Source organism: Parasteatoda tepidariorum, unplaced genomic scaffold (assembly GCF_982258835.1).
Source record: "Parasteatoda tepidariorum strain Cologne lab strain unplaced genomic scaffold, Ptep-v5.0 scaffold_162, whole genome shotgun sequence".
In the NCBI taxonomy this organism is placed as follows: Eukaryota; Metazoa; Arthropoda; class Arachnida; order Araneae; family Theridiidae; genus Parasteatoda; species Parasteatoda tepidariorum.
This window is the reverse complement of record NW_028257521.1, coordinates 26410-47979: the sequence shown is the minus strand read 5'-3', so window position 1 is coordinate 47979 and position 21570 is coordinate 26410. Positions and strand designations below refer to the sequence as shown.

Sequence of the window (21570 nt, the reverse complement as noted above, 5' to 3'; positions counted from 1 at the left end):
TTTCTTTGTAAATAGCCGACGATAAGAACAACCGGGAAATTTTGTTATAATTTTCTAGCTGCAAGTATAATTTTAAGCTTTCCTGAATTTTTCGACGTGATATAGTATTTTCAATGACAAATTACATTTAAAGTTTGTTTCCAATATTAAATATGCAACTAAATATTTACTTTTAAAATTTGATGCAAATATAGTTTATTTATATTAAAAAAATTGGAAATAAATAAAAAATAAATGGAAGTAAAATTAAAACCTGGCAAAAAATAAAGCAAAAAAAAAAAAAATTAGCGCTACAAGTTATGGATGGAATTAACTTTTAATACTAATGGAATACTAATTTTTAACTACTAATGGAATTAACTTTTTTTTCTAAGATATCAGCCATTAAACAAAACAAACACAAATTTATAACCTAATTTTCGTTCTAGTCTATATGAATTCATTCCACAACTATGATCTTCACAGGCTCTTTTTTTAAACGCTAATTTATGTTTTGCGGAAAAATAAAAAAAATTCTAAATAATTTCAAAACCGGCAAAGGTAATAATAATAATAAATGCTTAATAAGTATGCAAAGATACATAATAAACATAGATACCTTTGTAGACTCATCACTGTTTCTTATTTTTGAAAAAGAAAATAAAAATGTCAGTTCTTAGATGTTTATTAAAAAAAAATACTAGTTCATATGGTTATTCATAATTAAACGTTTTACTGGATAATCATAAAACTTTCTCTCTGCTGAGCAAAGTTTTAAACAAAATGTTCAAAAATAGGGAGCTTTTTAAACTTTTAATGAAGCACATCGACAACTTTTATTTAAAGAAAGAAACTTTATGACATTGATACGAGTGGTCTGAGTACTAAGTTAGCACAAAAGCTAATGATGGCATCAGATTCTTAAAATGTTACACGCATACGAAGTAATAAAATTAAATATTTCTACCAACTGCCTCTGACTCAAAATGGAAGTAGGAATGCATAGAATGGAAAAAATGGGGACGATTAACTTGCATTTATCCAATGGAACAATAATTTCGTTGGAACAACAATCTTGGAACAGATCATATTGCGTCCCTGTACAATTTTGATACATTCGTTACTTAAAAAACTTTTAAAATTTCAAAAACACTTTATTAAACGAACAATTGTGTATTGGTGCCATTTTTGTCAACATTTAAACAATATGTATCATACAAAGTAAATTTCACTACACAAAATTTTATGTAAATTAGTACAACTGAAATGATATTCCACTAAAACAATACAAATCGGTACATTTAATAGAAACTTCGAATATGGCACATCAGCCCAGAAAATTTCTATGACAATAAAACTATCACAGAGCTTTATTTTATTATAAGCATACTATCTGATTAAAAAACTATAATGGTATGCTGTCATCTGGCAATGTATCAGTCTTCTGAACAGTTTTATCTTTGTTTTGAATACTTTGGTCTCTAATTTGATCGTTATTAGCACAGTTCTGACAAATATTATCTGTGTTCTGATCATTCTGCTCAATATTTTGAATGCCGTTGTTCGAGCTCACAGACATAACATCATTTCGCCAGTTTTGAGAGTCGACACCCAAATCTTGTTCATCATGTAATGTGCTGGGATCAGAAAACGTAAAACTAAGCTCATCTTGAGAATGAAGGTACTCTTGGACCTTTTTAATCACATTTCTTTGCTCATCTGTGGCGCGCAAAGAAATAATACAGTGAGGGCTAACATGACGAACCATTTCCTCGTGGAGTGCCCCCTGCATTTCAGCGGCTGACTGACCACCGACTATGTCAGTTTTGACGATGACTTTTTGACGGGTAGACTGCTGTTGTAGATTTGCTGGTCGAAAAGCACCGCATTGCAAGCATTTCCAAACTGCACTGCCAGCGGTCAAGACTGACAGAGCAGCGACAATCATCTCGCCAAGAGCTGATATTATAGCATTGGCGGTCACGTGAGCTCCTTCGCCAAACACACGTGGAACACTATGAAAATAGACAACACCTAATAAGCAAAATCCAAGAAATGTCGCGGAGCTGAGTAAAGAAATGACTGAGAAACCGAAGAAGACTTTAATTTTGAGTTTGCGAAAAGGACGCTTCCAGGACATAATAGCAGATAGGCCAGTGGCGACAAAAACCGGGCCAAATAAGGTTCCGAAAACTGTAGCGGGAGGTTCGTGCTCCAGTGTCGTCTTGAGGGCACCGAAGATGAGTACCAGGATTCCAAATATGCAGTGTAGAACGCCTAGACCGAGGACTGATCCACGAATGAGATCATTTGTGTCAACAGCTGATGAAGATTCTGAAGTTGATGTTGAAGGTACTCCCCGCAAGCGGATGACGTAGACTTCCTCCATTCTAAAAAACAAAAATTTCATTGGTTATAATATTTGATTTAAGTTTCAAAAATTAATTTTAACTATGACAAAAAAAGGTTATAAATGACGATTATCTATTTCACCTTGAATACACAAGAGTGTCACAATACATTCACTGAAAATTGATTTAACTTCACAATCTCTCTCTCTGAGAGTTCACATAATTGACAGATAAACATTTAAAAGTTTATTTGTAACATTCAATAAACCTCTTCAACATTGTAACATTTAATACTAGAATAAATTCATTGCATAAGAGATAATAAAAGGCCCAAGATCCAGAAGTGGTTATACAGTGCAAAACTCTGGCTGGACCATAGAACCCATTTGCCAGAAGGTAAACACCTTGAAAATCTAACATTACAAAGAGGGAAGGAAGCAAATAAAATTGTTCATTTTCATATTCTGATCTTTTACAAAATGGCTTAATCTTGATAAACCTTAAGAGTCATTATTTATAAACTATATCTAGTACACAGTTACGATTCGACTTATATATTAACTCTAATGCTCAATAACAATTTATTTATCACATGCTAAATAACAAGTTATTAATTCACAATTTATTCATACAAGTTTGAAGAGTGACTTATTTAATGAAAAAAAGACCGCTTTTCTAGCGTTAAAACATTATAACATTAACAGCTCCTTTGTTAAACCCTAACCATATGTATATAAAAGTTAGATCTTAATAATTCTTTGAACAATAGGTTAATAATTTTCGACCATAAATATTTAATATTTTTATAACCAATCACAAATAGGAATACTTTACAGCAATAAATAATCTTTAAAAATCACGTTTGAATCAACAAATCTCTTAAGTTTATCGTCTAGTTACAGATTTAATTTTTTAATTTAAAATGAAATATCTCGACCAAATAAAACGTCCATAACTTTTTCTGTAACCTAAAGAGTAAATCATGGGGTTAAGAAGCTCATTTTAATAGTTTAAAGGGGATTTAATTATTATTTATTTCGTGCTGGAAATTCTGTGTACTGTTATATTGCAATCTATGGTCGGTTTACAGACAAAATTTTATATAAAAGTAACAACTTCTGGCTTTATCTATTGATTTAAAAATGTAATTATTACCTGTAGAGATAAAAAAATAAGAATTCAAAGTTTTCAACAATTTAAATAATTGATCTAAAGATGGCGAAGAACATAGTGAGGTTATAATTCCAGGGAATACTACATGAGCATGTACTAAAAAAATGATTATTTATAAACAGGAATTCAATTTTCTTCTCTCATACATTCTGAAACGTGAAAAAGAACAAAATATAACGAATAAACTAATATTTTCTCTAACTTTCAATTCAATCCAGCTATGCAACATTTCTTTTATCAACAGTAAGCAGTATATACTTATAAGATTTTTCAATAAAATAGCTCATTAAAAAACCTCCATGGGCCTTGTTGTGCAATTCTTAAAATATCCCTCGTTCTCGTAACACGAGTTACTCTTCTACGATGGGGGGATCTTTTCGTTTATTATTATTATTATTTTTTGTTGATGTAAAGTCGTAAGTAAACATGCAGCTGTCGAGAAGTACGAATATATAGATTCGTTCCCTTGCAGAGAAGAGTAAATTTTTTTTAAAAATATAATACATAAAATTATTTTACAGTGAACAATGTCGAAGTAAATTAGACTTAACCACAACTAGCCTCAGAATATTTTTAACATTTTGTTTTAAGACATTCGATGACATTTCAAAATAGAACTACAAATTACTTGTTTCATTTGAATAGCTCATAAAGGGAAGGTCGTGGTTGTCATTCAAGATCTAAGAACATATTGTAAAACTTCAAAAATTTATGGTAATCAACTCTGGATAAGACTAAAACTTTAACTTTATTTGTGGGATATTGAAAGGATAAATATTTTACAGTTGTGCATTACTAATTCATTAAATACTCGTAATTAATAAGGGTAACATAAAAATAAATAATTATTAGCCAGAATTAATTCCAGTTTTTATAGGGATACAGAAAATGCTGCAACATTTCACAATATTTTATGGAAAATTGACAAATATGATTTTAAAAAATATAATGGAAATCATTTTTGAATACCACATTTAGCTACCCGCTCTCAAGTATCCTATTTAGAGTATATTTTCTTTTATTTATCAGTTTCTTGTGTATATTTTTATTTCTGAACAGAAATTAAGACATTGTAAGTCAATAAGAGGTAAAAAAAAGATATTTTATAATTTTAAAAATTTAACTTACTTATCATAAAAGAAAATTTTCTTAAACAATTAAAGCTGAATAAAGGAAGTCTAAAAGAGTCCCCTAAACTTTCTAAAAAAAACTGAGATAACTATTTTGAGTGACTTTGTGGTATAACTACCACTACAAATATTAAATACCAATTCACTAGTATATAAGACATGTTTACTCGATTCGATCTAGAGGTAACTTTTGATAGCTGAAGGTTGACATAGTCTATAATAAAATACCCTCAACTTGATCCCCTCACTTTAAAATGTACCAAATGTTATTATTTTTATTTTATCTGAGTCATTATAAATTATTCAAATTTTAATTAAGAAATGAACAATTTCAAAAACTACACAAGAAAAACAAATATTCACTTTTAAGGAGGGTAATGAATTTATCTTTATCCAGGTACACTTCGATTAGTCCAGGTGAAAAAAGGAAAATTCTCAATAACCATTCTTGTGTATAATTTCGTCGACCATTTATAACTTGACCAAACAATATCTCCAAACAAAATGATTTTCCGCCAATAATGAATATATATATTTTTTATGAATGAATAATGAAATAATATATATTTTTTCTTTTTGAGGTATAATGAATTCAAAGTGTTTTAAGGTTTGGTGAAAGGATTTATAATGTAATGAATTTAAAGTACTTTTATTTTGAGTTATTTCGCAATGAATCGCACCAAATTTTTTTTTTATCGTATGTTCTAAAAAAGCAGAAATTCTTTTTAAATCTTTTCTTTTTTGTTTTTTGTTTTGCTTTAATTCCCATTAAAAATGCATTGCTTACAATATGAAACGACTTGGTGTCAATTTGGTGAAATGCGCGCATAAACCTCCCAGTTGATGAGATTTTACACAAATACCTCAACATCATAATAAGTCCCCACCCAAAGATGGGCTGAGTAATTTAATGGTCCCTTTTTCAAGTTTTTAATAAAGTGATAACGAAATATGTAGTCATCTCTCTTCAAATTAATAAAATGTTTCTAAAATGAAGTAAAAATAGATCATTTTAAATATTATACAAATAGAGAAAGTTTTTAATAGAAACATTTCCGTGAAATTTATCAATTGAATCACGCATGAAATTTCAAACGTCATTCACAGTGAACGCTGAATTCTATAGAATAAAACGAAATGATATTTTTATCACATTATACGATAAAATGCTTTTTTTTTTCTAATAAAAAAATATCCATCATTTCCCTGCTCAATAAAGTGTATCATTTCATCTCTTAAACACCTTTTGGGAAAAAAATTCTATATAAAACGATCAACGCTCGCCGATTTTTAGTGAAAAAGCAGCCAAGCATACAGTTTATAAACTAGGGTGTAGTCTAAGAAAAGAATGCTTGAATATGACCATGCCTCACGTAAATCATGCAAAATATGTGACCCTCTAATACGTCACAACAATCGGCTGGCAACAAAAGTAAGGTTTGCCTTTGTTTTCATGGTAACATAGCTAGGGGAAAAAAATAGGACAAAGATTTGAGTTACTCTTTTGATGTGAAAAAAGAGAAGAAACTGAGATTCAGGAAGTTGTAAATTCGATACTATCTTTTTTTAAATGTGTCCACTCATAAACCTGAATAATCCTCATATCACTCATCGCTTTCACTACAAGATAACGAGTTTCTAAATTTTCTGTATTAACGCCCACTTCGCAATAAAAACACTTATCATTGCAATCTTATCTCTAAAATTTTTTTTAAACAGTTGGTTTTTAATTTTTGTTGAGATACACTTTCAGATCGGCCCTTAAATTACAGAAAAAGCATGTTTTAATTATACTTATTTTGATACAGACTTCAATATTTAAATGATTCTTCAATTAAAAAAGTGGAGGATTCCCGCAGCATCCCGTTGTGGGCCAGGGGGTCATGGATCTTAAGGATTCACAATTTCGTGACCAACTGTATGATTATGGCAATGTGGCCAGCATTGCGCACAGGTCACTGTTACTTCCTAGACCAGCTGGTATCCATCGATCTGACGCTGGGTGGGCTCCAAGCTAGGGATTGAACCCCAATTCTTAACAATAACAGTTCAGATTCCGCAATTAATTTCTATAAAATTGAATATTTTTAAAGCGTCTAAAAATAATTTTATAGTAAATTCTAATCGATATTTAGAAAATTTCAAAGCATCCTTCTAATTCTTCAGAGCAATTGTTCACCTAGGGAACCTTCACACTCAGAAAAATAATCATAATATCGGAATTTAGAACCAAAGTCTTGTACAACCTAAATAAAATGAACCATGTTTAACTAGAGCCATAGTATCGACCATTTTGCTCTATAATATGGTTATGCTAATGATATGGTTATATTGAGGGTTATAGTCTTCTTGCCGTCACACTGATTGTGGAAAGTTTTCGTAGTTTTCCTCCCTATGTAACGCAAACGCGAGCTAGTTTCATCAAAATAGTCCTCCACGAAAGCAAATTTCCCCCGATACTTGATTCAGGAATTCATTTGTAATCTGAATTCTCCCGTACACTAGGTAACTTAAAAATTCTTTGTAATACATTAAAATTCAGAAATGTATTTACCGCATTTTATGTCGATCAGAAACCACAAATGGATATCATTTTTTCTCTCTCAAAAATAAGCTAACAGTCACATAGATTTAAAATAAAAGTTACCGTTTGATTTTTCGATAGTCTTAATATGTATTATCTTAAAATTTATAGAAGGAACGTCTCTTATGTTTTGTAGTTAGCAATAATTTTACACCATTTCATAAAAAAATACACTATGCCGATTCAAATCACAGAGATTGTATATAAAACATTCATTTGAAACTTTAAGGGTGCAAAATAAAAATCAACAAAAGAATTTCGATAAATATTCCAAACTAATACATACTTTCTTCTATAATTAGTATTTAATCATTATTATCTTATTTACCCTTTGATGGAACCCCGGTACCCTTTATATAAATATTTTTTGACACTCTAATTACGAACAAATATTGTTAGGAAGCGAGCTGTGTTTGGGAGATTTGGGTGTTTCATGCAGTATTTCATAATCATAAATTATTAAAATACTAAATATTACCTTTTTCACTAATTTTGACCAAGATTAATACAAAATAAAGTATGAAAAATGTGTTAAATAAAATTTTAGGTCGAAGAGTAAATCGATAAATATTATAGTTATTAATATTATTCAATTGTACAGAACCGCTTTCTAGTAACAAAACAATTATAATGCCGCATTGTTATAGAATCATTCAATACCATTTATATTTTAAGTTATTGATAATATTTTCGGTGTTTCGAAAAAGGTAATATCCGATATGGTCCTTTATTCTTTAGAAAAAAATTCAATTATACTGTAGATTACTGCAAAGTACCAATAAACAATATTTCAAAAAATAAATAACATTTTAGATAGTCGTTGTTTATGACGCAAGAGTTGCTATTCTTTACCAGACATTACAAATAAATTTTTGGATAGTAAGTTTATTCGTATAAGGTAATAACTTCGGTTACTTTGGCAACGAAGTAAATATTCAATTGTATCTGTGTTTTTGTTATAGGAAAGATACAAAACCACAATTTATAAAAATGATTAAAATCTTTATTATAATTTATATAATTTATTTACATGACAGTATTTAATAGGAAGCAAATTTGAAACGGAAAAATTTCTCTTTTCTTCAGATAGTTGTTACTTCAACCACTACCTCGTTCCTTTGTGATTCAGAGAGAGTAGATAACAAGTATTTAAATGTAATCACATTTTTGAATTAATAAAAAACTAGTTAATTTAAATGAAGAGAACTATTCGTCTTAGTTCAAGATTCTTTAAAAGTCACTAATAATTAAGAAAAAAAAGTTATTTGATGATTGTAATTGTAAAATGGTAGTGTTTTTTAATAATTTTGAAAATTTGCTTGCGTTTACCGTTCTATTTTTTTTCTTCCAGAAATTGAAAAGTCATCAAGGAATGTGCAGGAGTCTATTGATAAGATTGAAAACATTTATAAAATTATATTCAATTTTCTTTTATTCGTATTGGTGTTTTTTTTCCAGATATTTGTTAAAAAAATTAACCTAACACTTAACAGGAAAATGACTGATATTCAGATGTTTAGTATAATAGGAAAATATTCATGGCATCATTTTATGTCCGGTGTTTGAATAAATTATAGAATATTTACTGAAGGGGTTTTATTATCAAATTTGTTGCAGTATTTATGGTTGGAAATAAGCAGTTTTGAAGAATATGGACACGTAATAATTAAAATAATCAACTTCTTATTTTTGAAAGACAATTTGGAGTTCTAAATGGAGATAAAAAAAAATAGCCTTATCAAAATAAAATTTTCTAAAACAATTTAGAATGATAAGGAATGTGCAACAGAGGGAATGAATCTCCAAATGTGCATAGACTCTTGCGATGCAAGCAAGTAAGATGTAGTTGTTTTAATATTCTTCGCTAAAATAAGTTAAGCAGTTCATGCATTGCCTATAAATCGTTAAAACCTGCAGCCAAGGGATTATCAAAATTTGTTTAATTTTTTTATCCTTTCTGGGTTTTCGAATTTAAAATGTGTTTGGTAGCGAGAATTATAAACGACAATTTCATAAAATGAATATAAGGTCATGACCCTGCAATGGTTTTTCGAACTATTTGCAAATGTATTAAGCAGACGTACAAGAGAATCTCTAAGAATAGATTGATTTCCTCTCGCATGCCAAAGTCACGAGCTGAAAAGATATGAATGATTTTTGTTTATTAAGAAAAAATTAAATGTGAAATAATATAGTTTTTAAATTGTTGGAAATATTTTACTCTGATTTTTGCATAACATCGTTCTACAAAAACAATTGAAACATACACGGAGATAGGCGTTACATTTAGGAAGCTTAAGAAAGTCACCAAGGATTAAAATTGTGCAAGAATCCATTAACAAGATGAAAAATATTTATAAAATCATATTCAATTTTCTTTTTTTGGCGTTGATATTTTCCACAGACATTGCTTCAAAAAACCATCTAAAACGCATCTTTTTGAAGATTATAATGACAACAATAATGCTTATTCCAGTTATAACTGCAAGTTGCTCAACTATTATCATCATTAAAAACGACCTAATAGCACTATTATTTTTCAGTTATTTCGCGTCTAATTTGACCCTCATTATATTTCGGTGTGCCATAATATTGAAATATAATCGACTAGTGGCAATAGCCGCATGTTTTAAAAGAGGTCTGTTTCTCTTAAGCCTGAAATTCAAGGTTTTTATTATATTGTGGATTTCATCGAGCACGATGCTTACTTTATGGATTTTCAAGTGTAATATTGAGTTGAGTCTACGATCAGATTCTATAATTGGAGCCGTAGTGTCAATTGTGAACGCAAGTTGTCTGTTACTTCCTTTGAATTGCTTTGCTTTTTATTACGTTTCAGTCTGTTACCAGTTAAAAATGCTGTTTGAAAATCTGAAAAAATCTCTATCAGTTGAACGATTGGTAGATTTCAACAATTTTAGACGAAGATACATTAGACTATCTTCTTTAGTTGAGAATATAGATAATGAACTATCGTTTTTAGTGTTTTTAACAATTATTATTGTTGCAGCAATGGTACATTACTGCTTATGCATTTTTATCCACGGAGAAGTTGTGCCTAGCAGGCAGCTTAAAGAGCTAATACTCTGCTCTAGTATAAATCAGTTTGTAGCATTTGTTTTTATTACGTTGTCAGCTTCTTGGATGTCAGAATCAGCATCAGAAATTCACACCTTAGTGCATAAAATAGGAGGGAAATATGAAAATCTGTCAAAGCATTACAGAAATTTGTTACTTTTTGTACGAAAAGACGTCCATCTGACAGCCTGGAAAGTGATGCCATTACAGCGAAGTGTTATTTTTGTCATCGTTGGAGCTGTTTTGACTTACGCCATTCTCCTCGACAGCCTTAAGTTATATTAATTTTTTTTCTTCATTTAAGGTTGTTTTTCAGAGACTGTCTTTATTTCAAATACCGTTTTTAGAGAATACATTGTTTCTGTAACTGGTCTGAGTTCATAACTGTTAACGACTTGCTACATACTGTTAGATTTTTTTCATCATTTGCCAGCACTCTCTTGACAATGAAAATGGAAAATGTCAATATAAAGACAAAATAAAAAGTGTTTGTATAGTTTTCTAATATTTGGAAAGTCACACCAACGTTGCATTGTTTGGGCTTATCATAATATCCGAAGTTAAAAAGACAAACCTGAACTCATTGCAAGCTGCACACTTATAACCATATATGGCAGTACTTTTACTTTCGTTACTTGTACCGCCGGTACAAGTAAAAAGTACGTACTTTTACTTGTACTTCGTTACTTTTTAAATTTAGTACTTTTACTTGTACTTTCGTTACTTTTTTAGGGAAAAAGTACAAGTATTTGTAACGGAAATGTCGAATGAAATCGTTACTTTTTTCTAAAACTCGGTAAGCTTTTTGAAAAAAAAAATGCTTCGGAAATGTAATTATTTTGCAAAATGAATAAAAATATTAATTAGCAAGTTATTTTCATTCATTTTCGAGTTTCATGCATTTTTTTAATACATTTTAAATAAAAAATTTTGGATTTTGTTATTACGTTTTTCAATTTTCTGTTTGAACTCACTAATAATACAATTTTTGTCTTAATACATTTTTTACTAAATACATTTTTACCTAGTACATTTTTTACTAAAATTATGTTTATGCCCGACCTTGTCAAACAATGCCCAGTCAAATCTCTAAGAACTTCAGAACTATTTGTGCTACTGAAAGCTATTATAATTACTATTTTAACTCTTGAAAACTATTAATTTAGCCGCTGATACTAAAATTCATTTACAAATTTTAATTATTCCGTTAGGCAGAAATGTTCGGAAAACGATTTTCTTGCATGACTTCAGCATTAGCCATTGTTACAAATAAAATTGTAGACTGTTCTGTTTCAACTTATACTGCACATTCAATTATTTTTTACTAGCTCAAAGATCACAAAGCTTTCTGAAATCTCATGTTTGCTTTGTTTATGTTTGTGCTTTTAAAACGCGTTTCTATAAAGTAAAACAATTTTAAATCAATGGTAATTTAAATAAATAAAAATAAACTAAAAATTAAAATAAATAGATAAAATTTCTTTTTCGTGCAAATCCATAAAAAGTTTGATATTAAAATTATATTATACGATTATATTATAAAATTATATTATAATATTCTTCCGAATTTAAAAATAAATAAATGTCCATAACTTTCAAAATTAAAAATAATTAATTAAATAACAACAATTTTGCAAAAGCATTAGAGAACATAAGAATATTATTCAATAAAATTTTAGGTTCGATTTCCTAGAAACGTACTTTTAAATCGTTACTTTTTTTGTTTAGTACTTGTACTTTTACTTGTACTTTTTACTCGTTACTTTTTAAAATAAGAACTTTTTACTTTTTACTCGTTACTTTTTTTAAAAATACTTGTACTTTTACTCGTTACTTTTTAAAAGTAACGTTGCCATATATGCTTATAACCATATAATACCGGTAAACATTTAAATAAAGTGATTACTAAATATTAAGATGTAAAAATTTCAACATTCTGAATATTGGGTATTTTACAGTTGCAAGTTTAATAGCACATTACGAATTAAATGCATAGAGATAATACTTTTAAAATATTTAAGCTATTCGCTCATTTTTAAGTTCAGAGAATCCTTTTCGATAAGATTTGCAGTTTAGAATTAAAGCTTTAATAGTTTTTGTTGAAGTTTCACTGAAACTGTTTTTATTTTACTTTTCCTGGCGAAAAAATTATTTATCTTGGTAACGAACATCTTTAATATCGCAGTTTATTTTTTCAAAACTTTTAAATAAAATTAAAGCATTCTAAATTAGTTACATTTGAATCAAAAAGGAGAGAAACAACGCTCCAAGACGCATTTTAAATAAATCAATAAGAATGTTAACAGTCATCCACAAGCTACAATTGACATTCGCGAAACTAAAAATAATTCATTTAACATAATTGATTTCGGAAATTGGAGCATACGTTTCTTTTACCTTTTAAAATCTTTTTGTTACATGAAGGATGTAAAAAAAACCATTTCCAAGAATATTTTACTTCCTGTCAATTAACGTAACGCAGATTCGATGCTTGCCTATGAACCGATCCAGCGCATTCATAAAGAGTGCACACTTAATTAGTACTTGCATGCCCGATTACCGGCAATATTTATCTGCTCTTTAATTTTCCGGCATCAACAAAGGATATCTTTTCACGGTTCAATGGGTTTTAATCTCTAATTTAATGCGCACGTCTTCTTTCAAAGAATCAGATTCCATAACACTTCAAGCCAAGACTAAGCGATCGCTACTAGGAAGTCATCGAATGATTTCGCCCGGAAAGTCTTCAGAGTTGTTAGATTTGTTTTAATTAATTTTCATTAGTAGCAACATGCAAAATCGGAAACTCAATTTCTTGCGTACATAACGTGGTGAATTGTTTGCGTTTCGATATTTGCAACAATGCTAGAGTTTGATATACGTTAATAAACTTTTTGAATAGATGAAACTTATTGATTGATTTCCGATGCGTGTAGGACTATCTTTTGATCAAAATAAAATCTACTTCAGTTGTGTTTGATTTTTACAATTTAACTTATTAAAATTAGTATTCAGAGAAATAAAAAAAGCAAGGTATCACAAATTCAGCGAATTCAGAAAGTCATCAAAAGTCTATTTTGTTTTTACATAACTCTTTGAATTTATTCACTGTAAAGGGTACTATATCAAAACAGTGTCTTTTCAAATTTGTAAATGAATGTATAAAAGTAAAATTGTTCTTATGAATTAAAAATTATCTTTTTGTAAAATACAAGCCATTCTAAACAAGAACCGAAGATTTATATTTCGAATTTAATTTCGAAATTTTAATATTAACATAAAGTAGATAAGATTGCACTTCTTAAATGCCCTTCTATACAATGTTGCAATATTTGAGTGTCCTTTTTTATTTATTTATTATTAAGTAATTTTTAATCACTTTTTATATGATTCCAGCAGGAATTCAACAAGGAAACATTGCGATACTTAGGGTAGGTTTTGAAGGGGGGGAATAAATTGTTCAGTAAAAATTTGATTAAATCACTCTGTTGCTAGGCAACTGTGAAGATTCTGATAAAAACTTCATTTTTCCTGACGAAAAATTTTCCCAGTAGCTGGTAAGCAACAGATTAAACTGAAGAGGAATTTTTCCTTAACCACCAAGATGTTCTCTTGTTAGTAATAATTTAATATCTTTTCAATGCTAAGGATGGTTTTTGTTGCTGATAAGTTTCTAACTTTAACATTCAAAAAAAGATTTTAGTGTTCATACTTAACATAAAAGATTCCTACTCATTTATTGTAATTATATACATTTGCATGCTTGTGTGCTCAGTTTAGGCTTATAAACCGTTGGGAAATAGAAGGACAGATAGCATAACACAGAGAAGGACAGCACGAAGAAACATCCAGGATAACAGCTGGATTCGAACCCGCTACCGCCACGCTTTGCAGAGCGTTTGGTGGGTAATGCCGCTCTGCCAGGCCCCAACCTGAGGTCACAACCTGAACCTGACATTCCAGCATTTATATGCAAGGTGCGGTATTTAATTTTTACAATTGATTTTAATAACTCCTGAAATATTATGTTAATTATATACCCATTCCTCATGCTTCCAGGTTAACTCTCACCTGTTGTATTGTTTTTTTTTACTTGGATAAAAAAGTGATAAAAATATGATTTTTCGAAGCTCTCTTGACAAAGAAAATTAGAAAGTTTAAGTGCCTTACACTTGAAACAAAGCTATATTTTTAAACTATACATGCCTTCTTGCCCGTACTTTAAAGAATTATCTGGCCGTTAGAACGGACAAATAACTAAAATATTTTAGAAGTTTTAAGCTTTTTAAAAATCATTAATGCGGCTGCATTTTTCCACCAAAATTAAAATTATCAAAATCAAAGCCTTATTCTCATTTTGTGCAAATTTTTATAAGTTTGGTGCTAGTTCAGAATGCTGCTGAATTTAGGCGTTGAGATTTCCTTCAAGATTTGGACATCCTTATACCTTGTTCATTTGGCAAAGGTTTTGGTACTGAAGGTTATGGCAATTACAAAATCCCCAATACTGTTGAACAAATATCTTTCAAACTTTTTGTTTCCAAAATTAGCTAAACAATTAAGTTTTGAGGATGTAGAAAATACAAGGGATGTCAGAGTTAAACAGCAGTATAAAAAGAGGGTTTCAAAGATTGTTGTTGATGTTTTTACAACAGAGTAAAGAAGTGGATTACATCAGCTGGAGGGCACTCTAAGGCAGATTTAATTAATATGTGATTTGCATAATATTAATGGAGTTATTGCATCAGTCTTGTAAATTAATAGTTGCATCTAAAACAGTCAAAATGAAATAAAAAAAAGCTTGAAAAAAATTTGGAATCTCAACGAAATATACCAGACGCAACGCATGACTGATTTCCCCCAAATAAAGCTTAGACTTCCTTTTCTTATTGTCAAGATAAGCTAAGTACAGCAAAACACTTTCTTCTATTTTTTCGGAGCTTTAATCTTCTTTATTGCCCTGAAGACATAAAACCGTGAGCGTGGGAGCAACGACAGTGAAATTGGACAACAAACTTACGACCTTAAGTTTTAAAATCTCTGTGAGAATGACAAAACTAATTCTCATTCTTCTCGCATTCCTTCTTGTCAATTGTCACGAAGAATGGAATACAGAATTGAGATTTTCCGTGAGGACCACACTAGGTTAACAACCACCGGTATGAATCTTTCATCCGTTATGAAAAGTTTTAGTCTCTAACAATGGTAGGCTTTGGTAAATAAAATAGAGTAGAAATTTCCCAATAAACTTTATATGAAAATAAATTTTATCTTTTTTATACCTGAACTCTGTCATATTTTTACCTGCCTCTCTAGAAAATGAACATACTTATGAGAAGATTAAACTTCTCTTAAGCAAATATTAGAATTTGTGAAATTTTGAGTATTATATACACACCAGAAATATACTAATTCGTAGTAAGATGACTTACATGAATTGTAAGTAAGTTATCACTTCAATTTCACAAGACAGCCCTCTTATTGATTGTATACTTAACATGTTGCTTAGCCCCTTTTCCTTTTTTTTTAATACATCATAATTTTCTCTTCATGTAGATCGCATATAGAAAACATTCATGTTGCCTAAAATTAATGTATTCAAACTCGGTGACTCGAAATCTATTTAAAAAAGATTTGCTTGATATAACATTTTATTTTACACTTTTACATATTAGAATATAGCTATCATAGTAAAAATAAACAGTAGGAAATCGCCTATGAGAAAACATTGGTTAAGACCTTATCAGAAGAATTCATAAGACTCTCAACATAGCAGATAATGTAAATCAGAACTATATTACGCATACCGTAATTTTTAGTTGAAAATATTGACATCAGTTTTTGCATATCACGAAACATTATAAACCTTTTGCATGAGATTTACTCAGAGATAACACTCGGCAACAATGAAATTGCTTCGTACGTGGTTGCTTATCAGTCCCATTGAATTTAACGTTCGGAACACGAACATTACATTGAAAATAGTTATTTGTTTCTCTTTCCATGGATATTAACGTTTTTTTCTTAGTAATAAAAGGACTTTAATCTAATGCAAAACTTGTGTAAGTTGATAACTTGCAGTGTTTTGTTTTTGAGGTCAACTTAGAGAAAAGCAGTCAGTTTTTCTTTATTATATCATTGTATTTATATTTTTAATCAAACTGTAGATCAATATAATTAATTTTTTTAAGCATCACTATAAAATTTTATTTAACGTTCAAATAAAATCGATTGCACGAACTTATTGTTAAAGTGATTCGTTTAATAAAAGATGAGTATACAGTACACAACAATCAATGAAAAATATTTTTATATTTTTCATTGATTCATTATTAGAGAATGCACTATATTCATGTCAACATTTTGCAGTTTGTTTTGTTATACTTACGAATCAATTAAAAAGCTCTTACTTATTTTCCACTTATAATCAATTTTTGTAAGTTCGTTTCTAATACAATTTATCTGATTTAGGAAAATTCTAATATACTAAAATATTTTTAAATTATTTTTCTCTCAGTCAACAAACGAAGGGTTTAGTATAGATTTCAATAACATTATTAGATAAATTCAAATGTCAACATGCAAGCTAGACAGATAGTCAGATTGAGATTTTGCTCTCTTTTATTACATAGAATAAGTTCAATTCTTGATAATAAGTGTCAACTTAGACAGGTGGTCAACTTGATACTTTGCAGAGATGCATTATAGATTTCATTTAACGCATTGAACATATAGAAACAATCCTGCAAATGTTGCAAGCTCATGGGCACCTGAGGAAAAAGAGAAAAAGAAGGAGGCTGAGACTAGCATGTCAAAGATGCAATAAGGAACATCTTAGTAGAGCAGGATTAACTGGATGGGAAAAAGCGCGTTGCCTGGCCAAAAAAGGAGTGTATAGAAAAAGACTTCGTGCCTAACAGGCACGAAGAGGATAAGTAAGTTACCTCGATTCACTGTAGCAAAATTTGAAGATGTTTTTTTGAGGCTTCAGATTGAAGAGTTGTACAGATACTCCAATATAACAAGCAGGCAAAGAGGGGTTTTATAATGAAGCTAGAAAGGCAGAAGCAGATAAAAGTATTCCCAATATATTTTATAATCATGCACTTTTTCAAATAATGCGTACGAATTTAAAAAGAAAATTAACAAAATCAGCTTTTTCCAGTTTAGCGCGTTGAATTTATTAGGGATTTGCCATATTCCTCTAAGAAGTAGGAACGTTTTGAAGATTTGTAGCCCAATGTAATTAAGAGAGCAATTAAAATGCTAAAATTGTCCTTTGAATAGCACATTATTATTTTAAGTCGCATTAAGTAGTGGCTCGTCTCTTCTTTTCACAAACATAAAATTTTAAGTGCGTCATCATTATAAATGGCGATTCCAAATTAATCCATACTAACAAACATCGTTTAATAAACAAAATATTACCCATTATTATAATTTATTACTGTTTCAATGATTATTCAAAGTGCATGTTTACGAACAGTAATAACAATCATTTTTATGCTTATTATAAGTGCTCCTCAAGGTTCATTTTTATATTCATTCTCAGTGAAGCTTGAAACACGTTTAAATTTTACAGAGACTAGCATGTCTTTTTCACTATGAATTTTTTCTACTTTGACTTGCAAAGAAAAATTCCTTCCCTTTTGAGAAACCTTTACAGCTAAAAATATTTTAAATTAAAATAATAATAATAAATTAACGCAGATTCATATTACTGCGGTTAGTAAACTGAACGAAACCTTTTTAGTTAAGGTTTATGTAGAAAAAGTTTCCGCTATTCTATGATCTCAAGCTCGTGAGATTCCGAAAATTTGTGAGAGTGACTTGAAACTGCATTACAGCGGTTCCCAAAAGGTGTTCCTCGGAACCCCAGGGTTCTATGGAAGAGTTAAAGTGGTTCCGCAATTTAGCATTTCTTCAGTGATGAGTTCCGAAGCCTCTCTCTGCCCATATTTAGATCCAATTTATAATTCATAATTTGTTTAATCTTATGGTTGCTTTTATGAAATTAATTTAAGAAAAATAACAGTGAAAGAGAAATGGCATTTTTGAAAGGAAAATATTAAATTTCTAATTACAATATATTGACTATATTACGAGGAAAAAAAATAAGCATTTAACAGCAGTTCTTTTAAGTTTTCACTTCGAAGTAAGCCATAATTAGTCTTATTTTAATTTTTTTCAGCTTACGTATATACACCAGAAACAAATTCTAACAAGACTAAATATAGCACAAGGATTACAAATTTTAATCTTCCTGCAGGTTTGTTTGTCAAAATAATTAAAAACCATGCATTACAGCATACTTCGACAAATATTTTTTTTGTTTTGTTTTGTGCTTTGAAAGCCAAATTCTAATTTATTATACTTATGTACTATACTTATGATCCTTTAAAAAATATAATGGTTTTAGACTTATTTCCCCAATGATGCCCTGCTCTTAATTCATATTTTCAATTAAAAATAACTTTCAAATTTTTTTTCCAAATTTAATATAGAATAATTTGTTACCAAAAAACTGTCTTCATACTTTATAACTGTCTTCATAACAATGAAAAATTTCTCAAGATGTAACTTATGCTCCATTTACAAAACAGCAAGTTAAGAAAGAAACTTTTGTTTTAAATTTATAGTACTTTTTTTTATAAAATAAGGCACATCAAAACTTCTGACTGAGGTTAATTTTGCAACTATTTTTTGAAAGTTAACCAATATTTAACACTAGGTTTACGGGACGCTTCACTTTGAAGCATTTCGAATTTTATATGGAAAGTTACAAAACCCGTTTGCATTTTTATTTTATCTCTTGCAATGACTTTTATCCATTGATTGAGGTAAGTATATATTTAAGTCTATTTTCTTCAAAAGCGCTGAAATATTGAAATTCTCTTTGTGGTATACCTATCTCTATGGATATGCGTCAATTTGACGCGATCGTAATTTAGACAAAATTTTGAGTAAACATGCAAGCATCACATCAATAATAAATAGCGTTGTACCGACAATGCTTTGATCCGTTATCCGATATAGTTAACTCAAATGAAACAAGCGATAAACAACTGTTTCCGATAAGTAATAATAAGAAAGAACAAATGCTGAATGTCAATTGATGTCAGACTGTCAGATTTTGAAGGTTTCAGTTGCTTAGTTCGAGTATTGAAAAATAAAATGCTAGAATATTTCATAAATATATATCTCATATTTTCATTTTTTCTTCTTATAGTATATAATTACGTTGCTTTTTTAATTGCAGAGATACCAACTGCTCCGGACACGCCAAAATAATTCATAAAACGGTACATAACTACTAAGTAAATTTTGCAAATATAAAGTGGTGAATTATATAAGCCTACGAATTATTTAGAAATAGGGGTGGATAAAAATCTACTAAATTGAATTTATTAAACCAAGAATCACAATTGATAAACTACCCCTTTAAAATATATATTTGCTTTCTGGAGCAAGTTGGCATATCTGTAAGTGTTGTTATATGTATTCGTTCATGCGTCAAATTGACGCGTGTTCGTAGAGAGTATAAAAGAGGTATAAAAGGTTCGTAGAGGTATACAAGAAACGTCCGTAAACCTAGTGTTAAAAGTACATTTTTATCTATTCGATTTTAAAACCAGCTTAAACCACTTAACCTTTGTTTACTTTCCAGCTTTTGTTACTCACTCGCTGAGTAATATTCGCAGAATAATAAAGATCCCCCCCCCCAGTTTTGGACTTAAATTTTTTAAATGTTGAACAAAACTAAGGTTAACACTTTTTTGAAGATAATTTTTAAAAGAAAGCTAAGTTCCAATTTAAATAATCATCAAAAATATTCTGATAACTAAAGTTTCACGTGAATCATTAAGTACTATTCTTAAGCAAAAGGAAAATATTTTAATAAACTTATATTTGGAATTAGTTTTTTTTAAGAAGCAATTTAGCTGATTAAAATATTTCACGTATTTTTCTAAACTTAAGAAAGCTAAATTTTTCCTCCAAAAATAAATAAACAAATCTTTATCCAATTTTATATTCTACGGGTACTTATCTAAGAAAACTGTTTCCAAGAATTTATCATAAATTGTCTCAAGTTCTAAATATAACATCTCGTTAAAGAAAATTACATCACGACAAACGGACATATCTATAATGACAGAAGAACTTTCACAAAAATACATTTGAAGCGTGACACAGCAGCTGAAATGTATGAAAAACATCGTCAAATTTAGATCTAAAAATGTCACCTTTCTGGGATATTAAAAATAAATAACTTAGTTCGGGAACTGAAGAAAAGATGGCTTAGAATTTTGATGAAGTAAGAATCATTTGATATAAAGTGTTAACACGATTTTTTTCTCTCTATGATCTTATTAAGTAAAGGTCAGCAAACTAGCTATTGTAGAAACCCCGATTTTCTAGTTTAATTTGAGTAAATGGCTGTTTCTTTCCTTTTTTTTTTCTTTTTTTTTTTTAATATCTCCATAAATATTTTTTATTTATAAGCATGAATTTAGGTTAAGGAACGTTCTTCATAAAGGAAATTCACTTTTGGGAGATGTTTGCAAGAAAACTGAACAGTTGAGACTTTTTTCCAACGATTTATTAATATTAGAAAATTTGCGCGTTTTGAGGATGAAAATTTTCGATCTTATGGTTGAAAATTTCCTTAACGATTTTAATCAATTTTTTTTTGCAATTCTGCGAGCTGCAGTTCAAACATTTTTTTTTAATGACTGTTTATTTAGGCCAAAATCTCATAATAAGATAATGTCAAATTAAAAAAATATTAAATGAAGTAGTATATTTCAAAATGGTAAGACTGATTATAAAACATGCTTACATCAACTTAAGGTATCTGCCTGCCTTAAAATGACCGATTTCATCAAATAATTCGAATTTCTGTTTTTTGCATTTTTGAAAAGAAAAAACTCTTAGGATTCTAAAAATGTTTTGTTTTTAAAATTTCGATAATTAGAAGCAAAGTTATAGCTGATTTTGAAACCGGAAGTGAGATTCCGAAACACCGGTAGTGCACTGAAAACTTCAAAACTAAATGTAAACAATGTAGTTTTGAGCTAATAAGAATTTTTTTTAGCTTGTAACGCTATTAAAAATATTAATATTTGTTAATTTTTTATATAATATTAATTAAACGCATCTGGCAACACATTATGTATAAACTTTTTAAAGGAAGTGAAATTGAATGGCATTAATTTTGATATTTATATTTTCTGTTTGCTATGCTTTATTCAGCGTCTTTAATAGTAAATTGATG

General features: G+C 29.4%; 1 protein-coding gene across 2 annotated transcripts in view; it reads right to left on the bottom strand.

Annotated features, from left to right (window-relative positions):
* Nucleotides 1-1112: 1112 nt before the first annotated feature.
* Nucleotides 1113-21570, bottom strand: part of LOC107448555 (uncharacterized) — a 45046-nt gene continuing 24588 nt past the window's right edge. For both annotated transcript variants that reach the window (XM_087156465.1, XM_016063801.4), the window contains one exon: nt 1113-2369. In XM_087156465.1, the coding sequence (XP_087012591.1) occupies nt 1385-2368 (984 nt within the window). In that variant the 5' untranslated portion in view covers nt 2369 and the 3' untranslated portion in view covers nt 1113-1384. The remainder of the gene's footprint in view (nt 2370-21570) is intronic.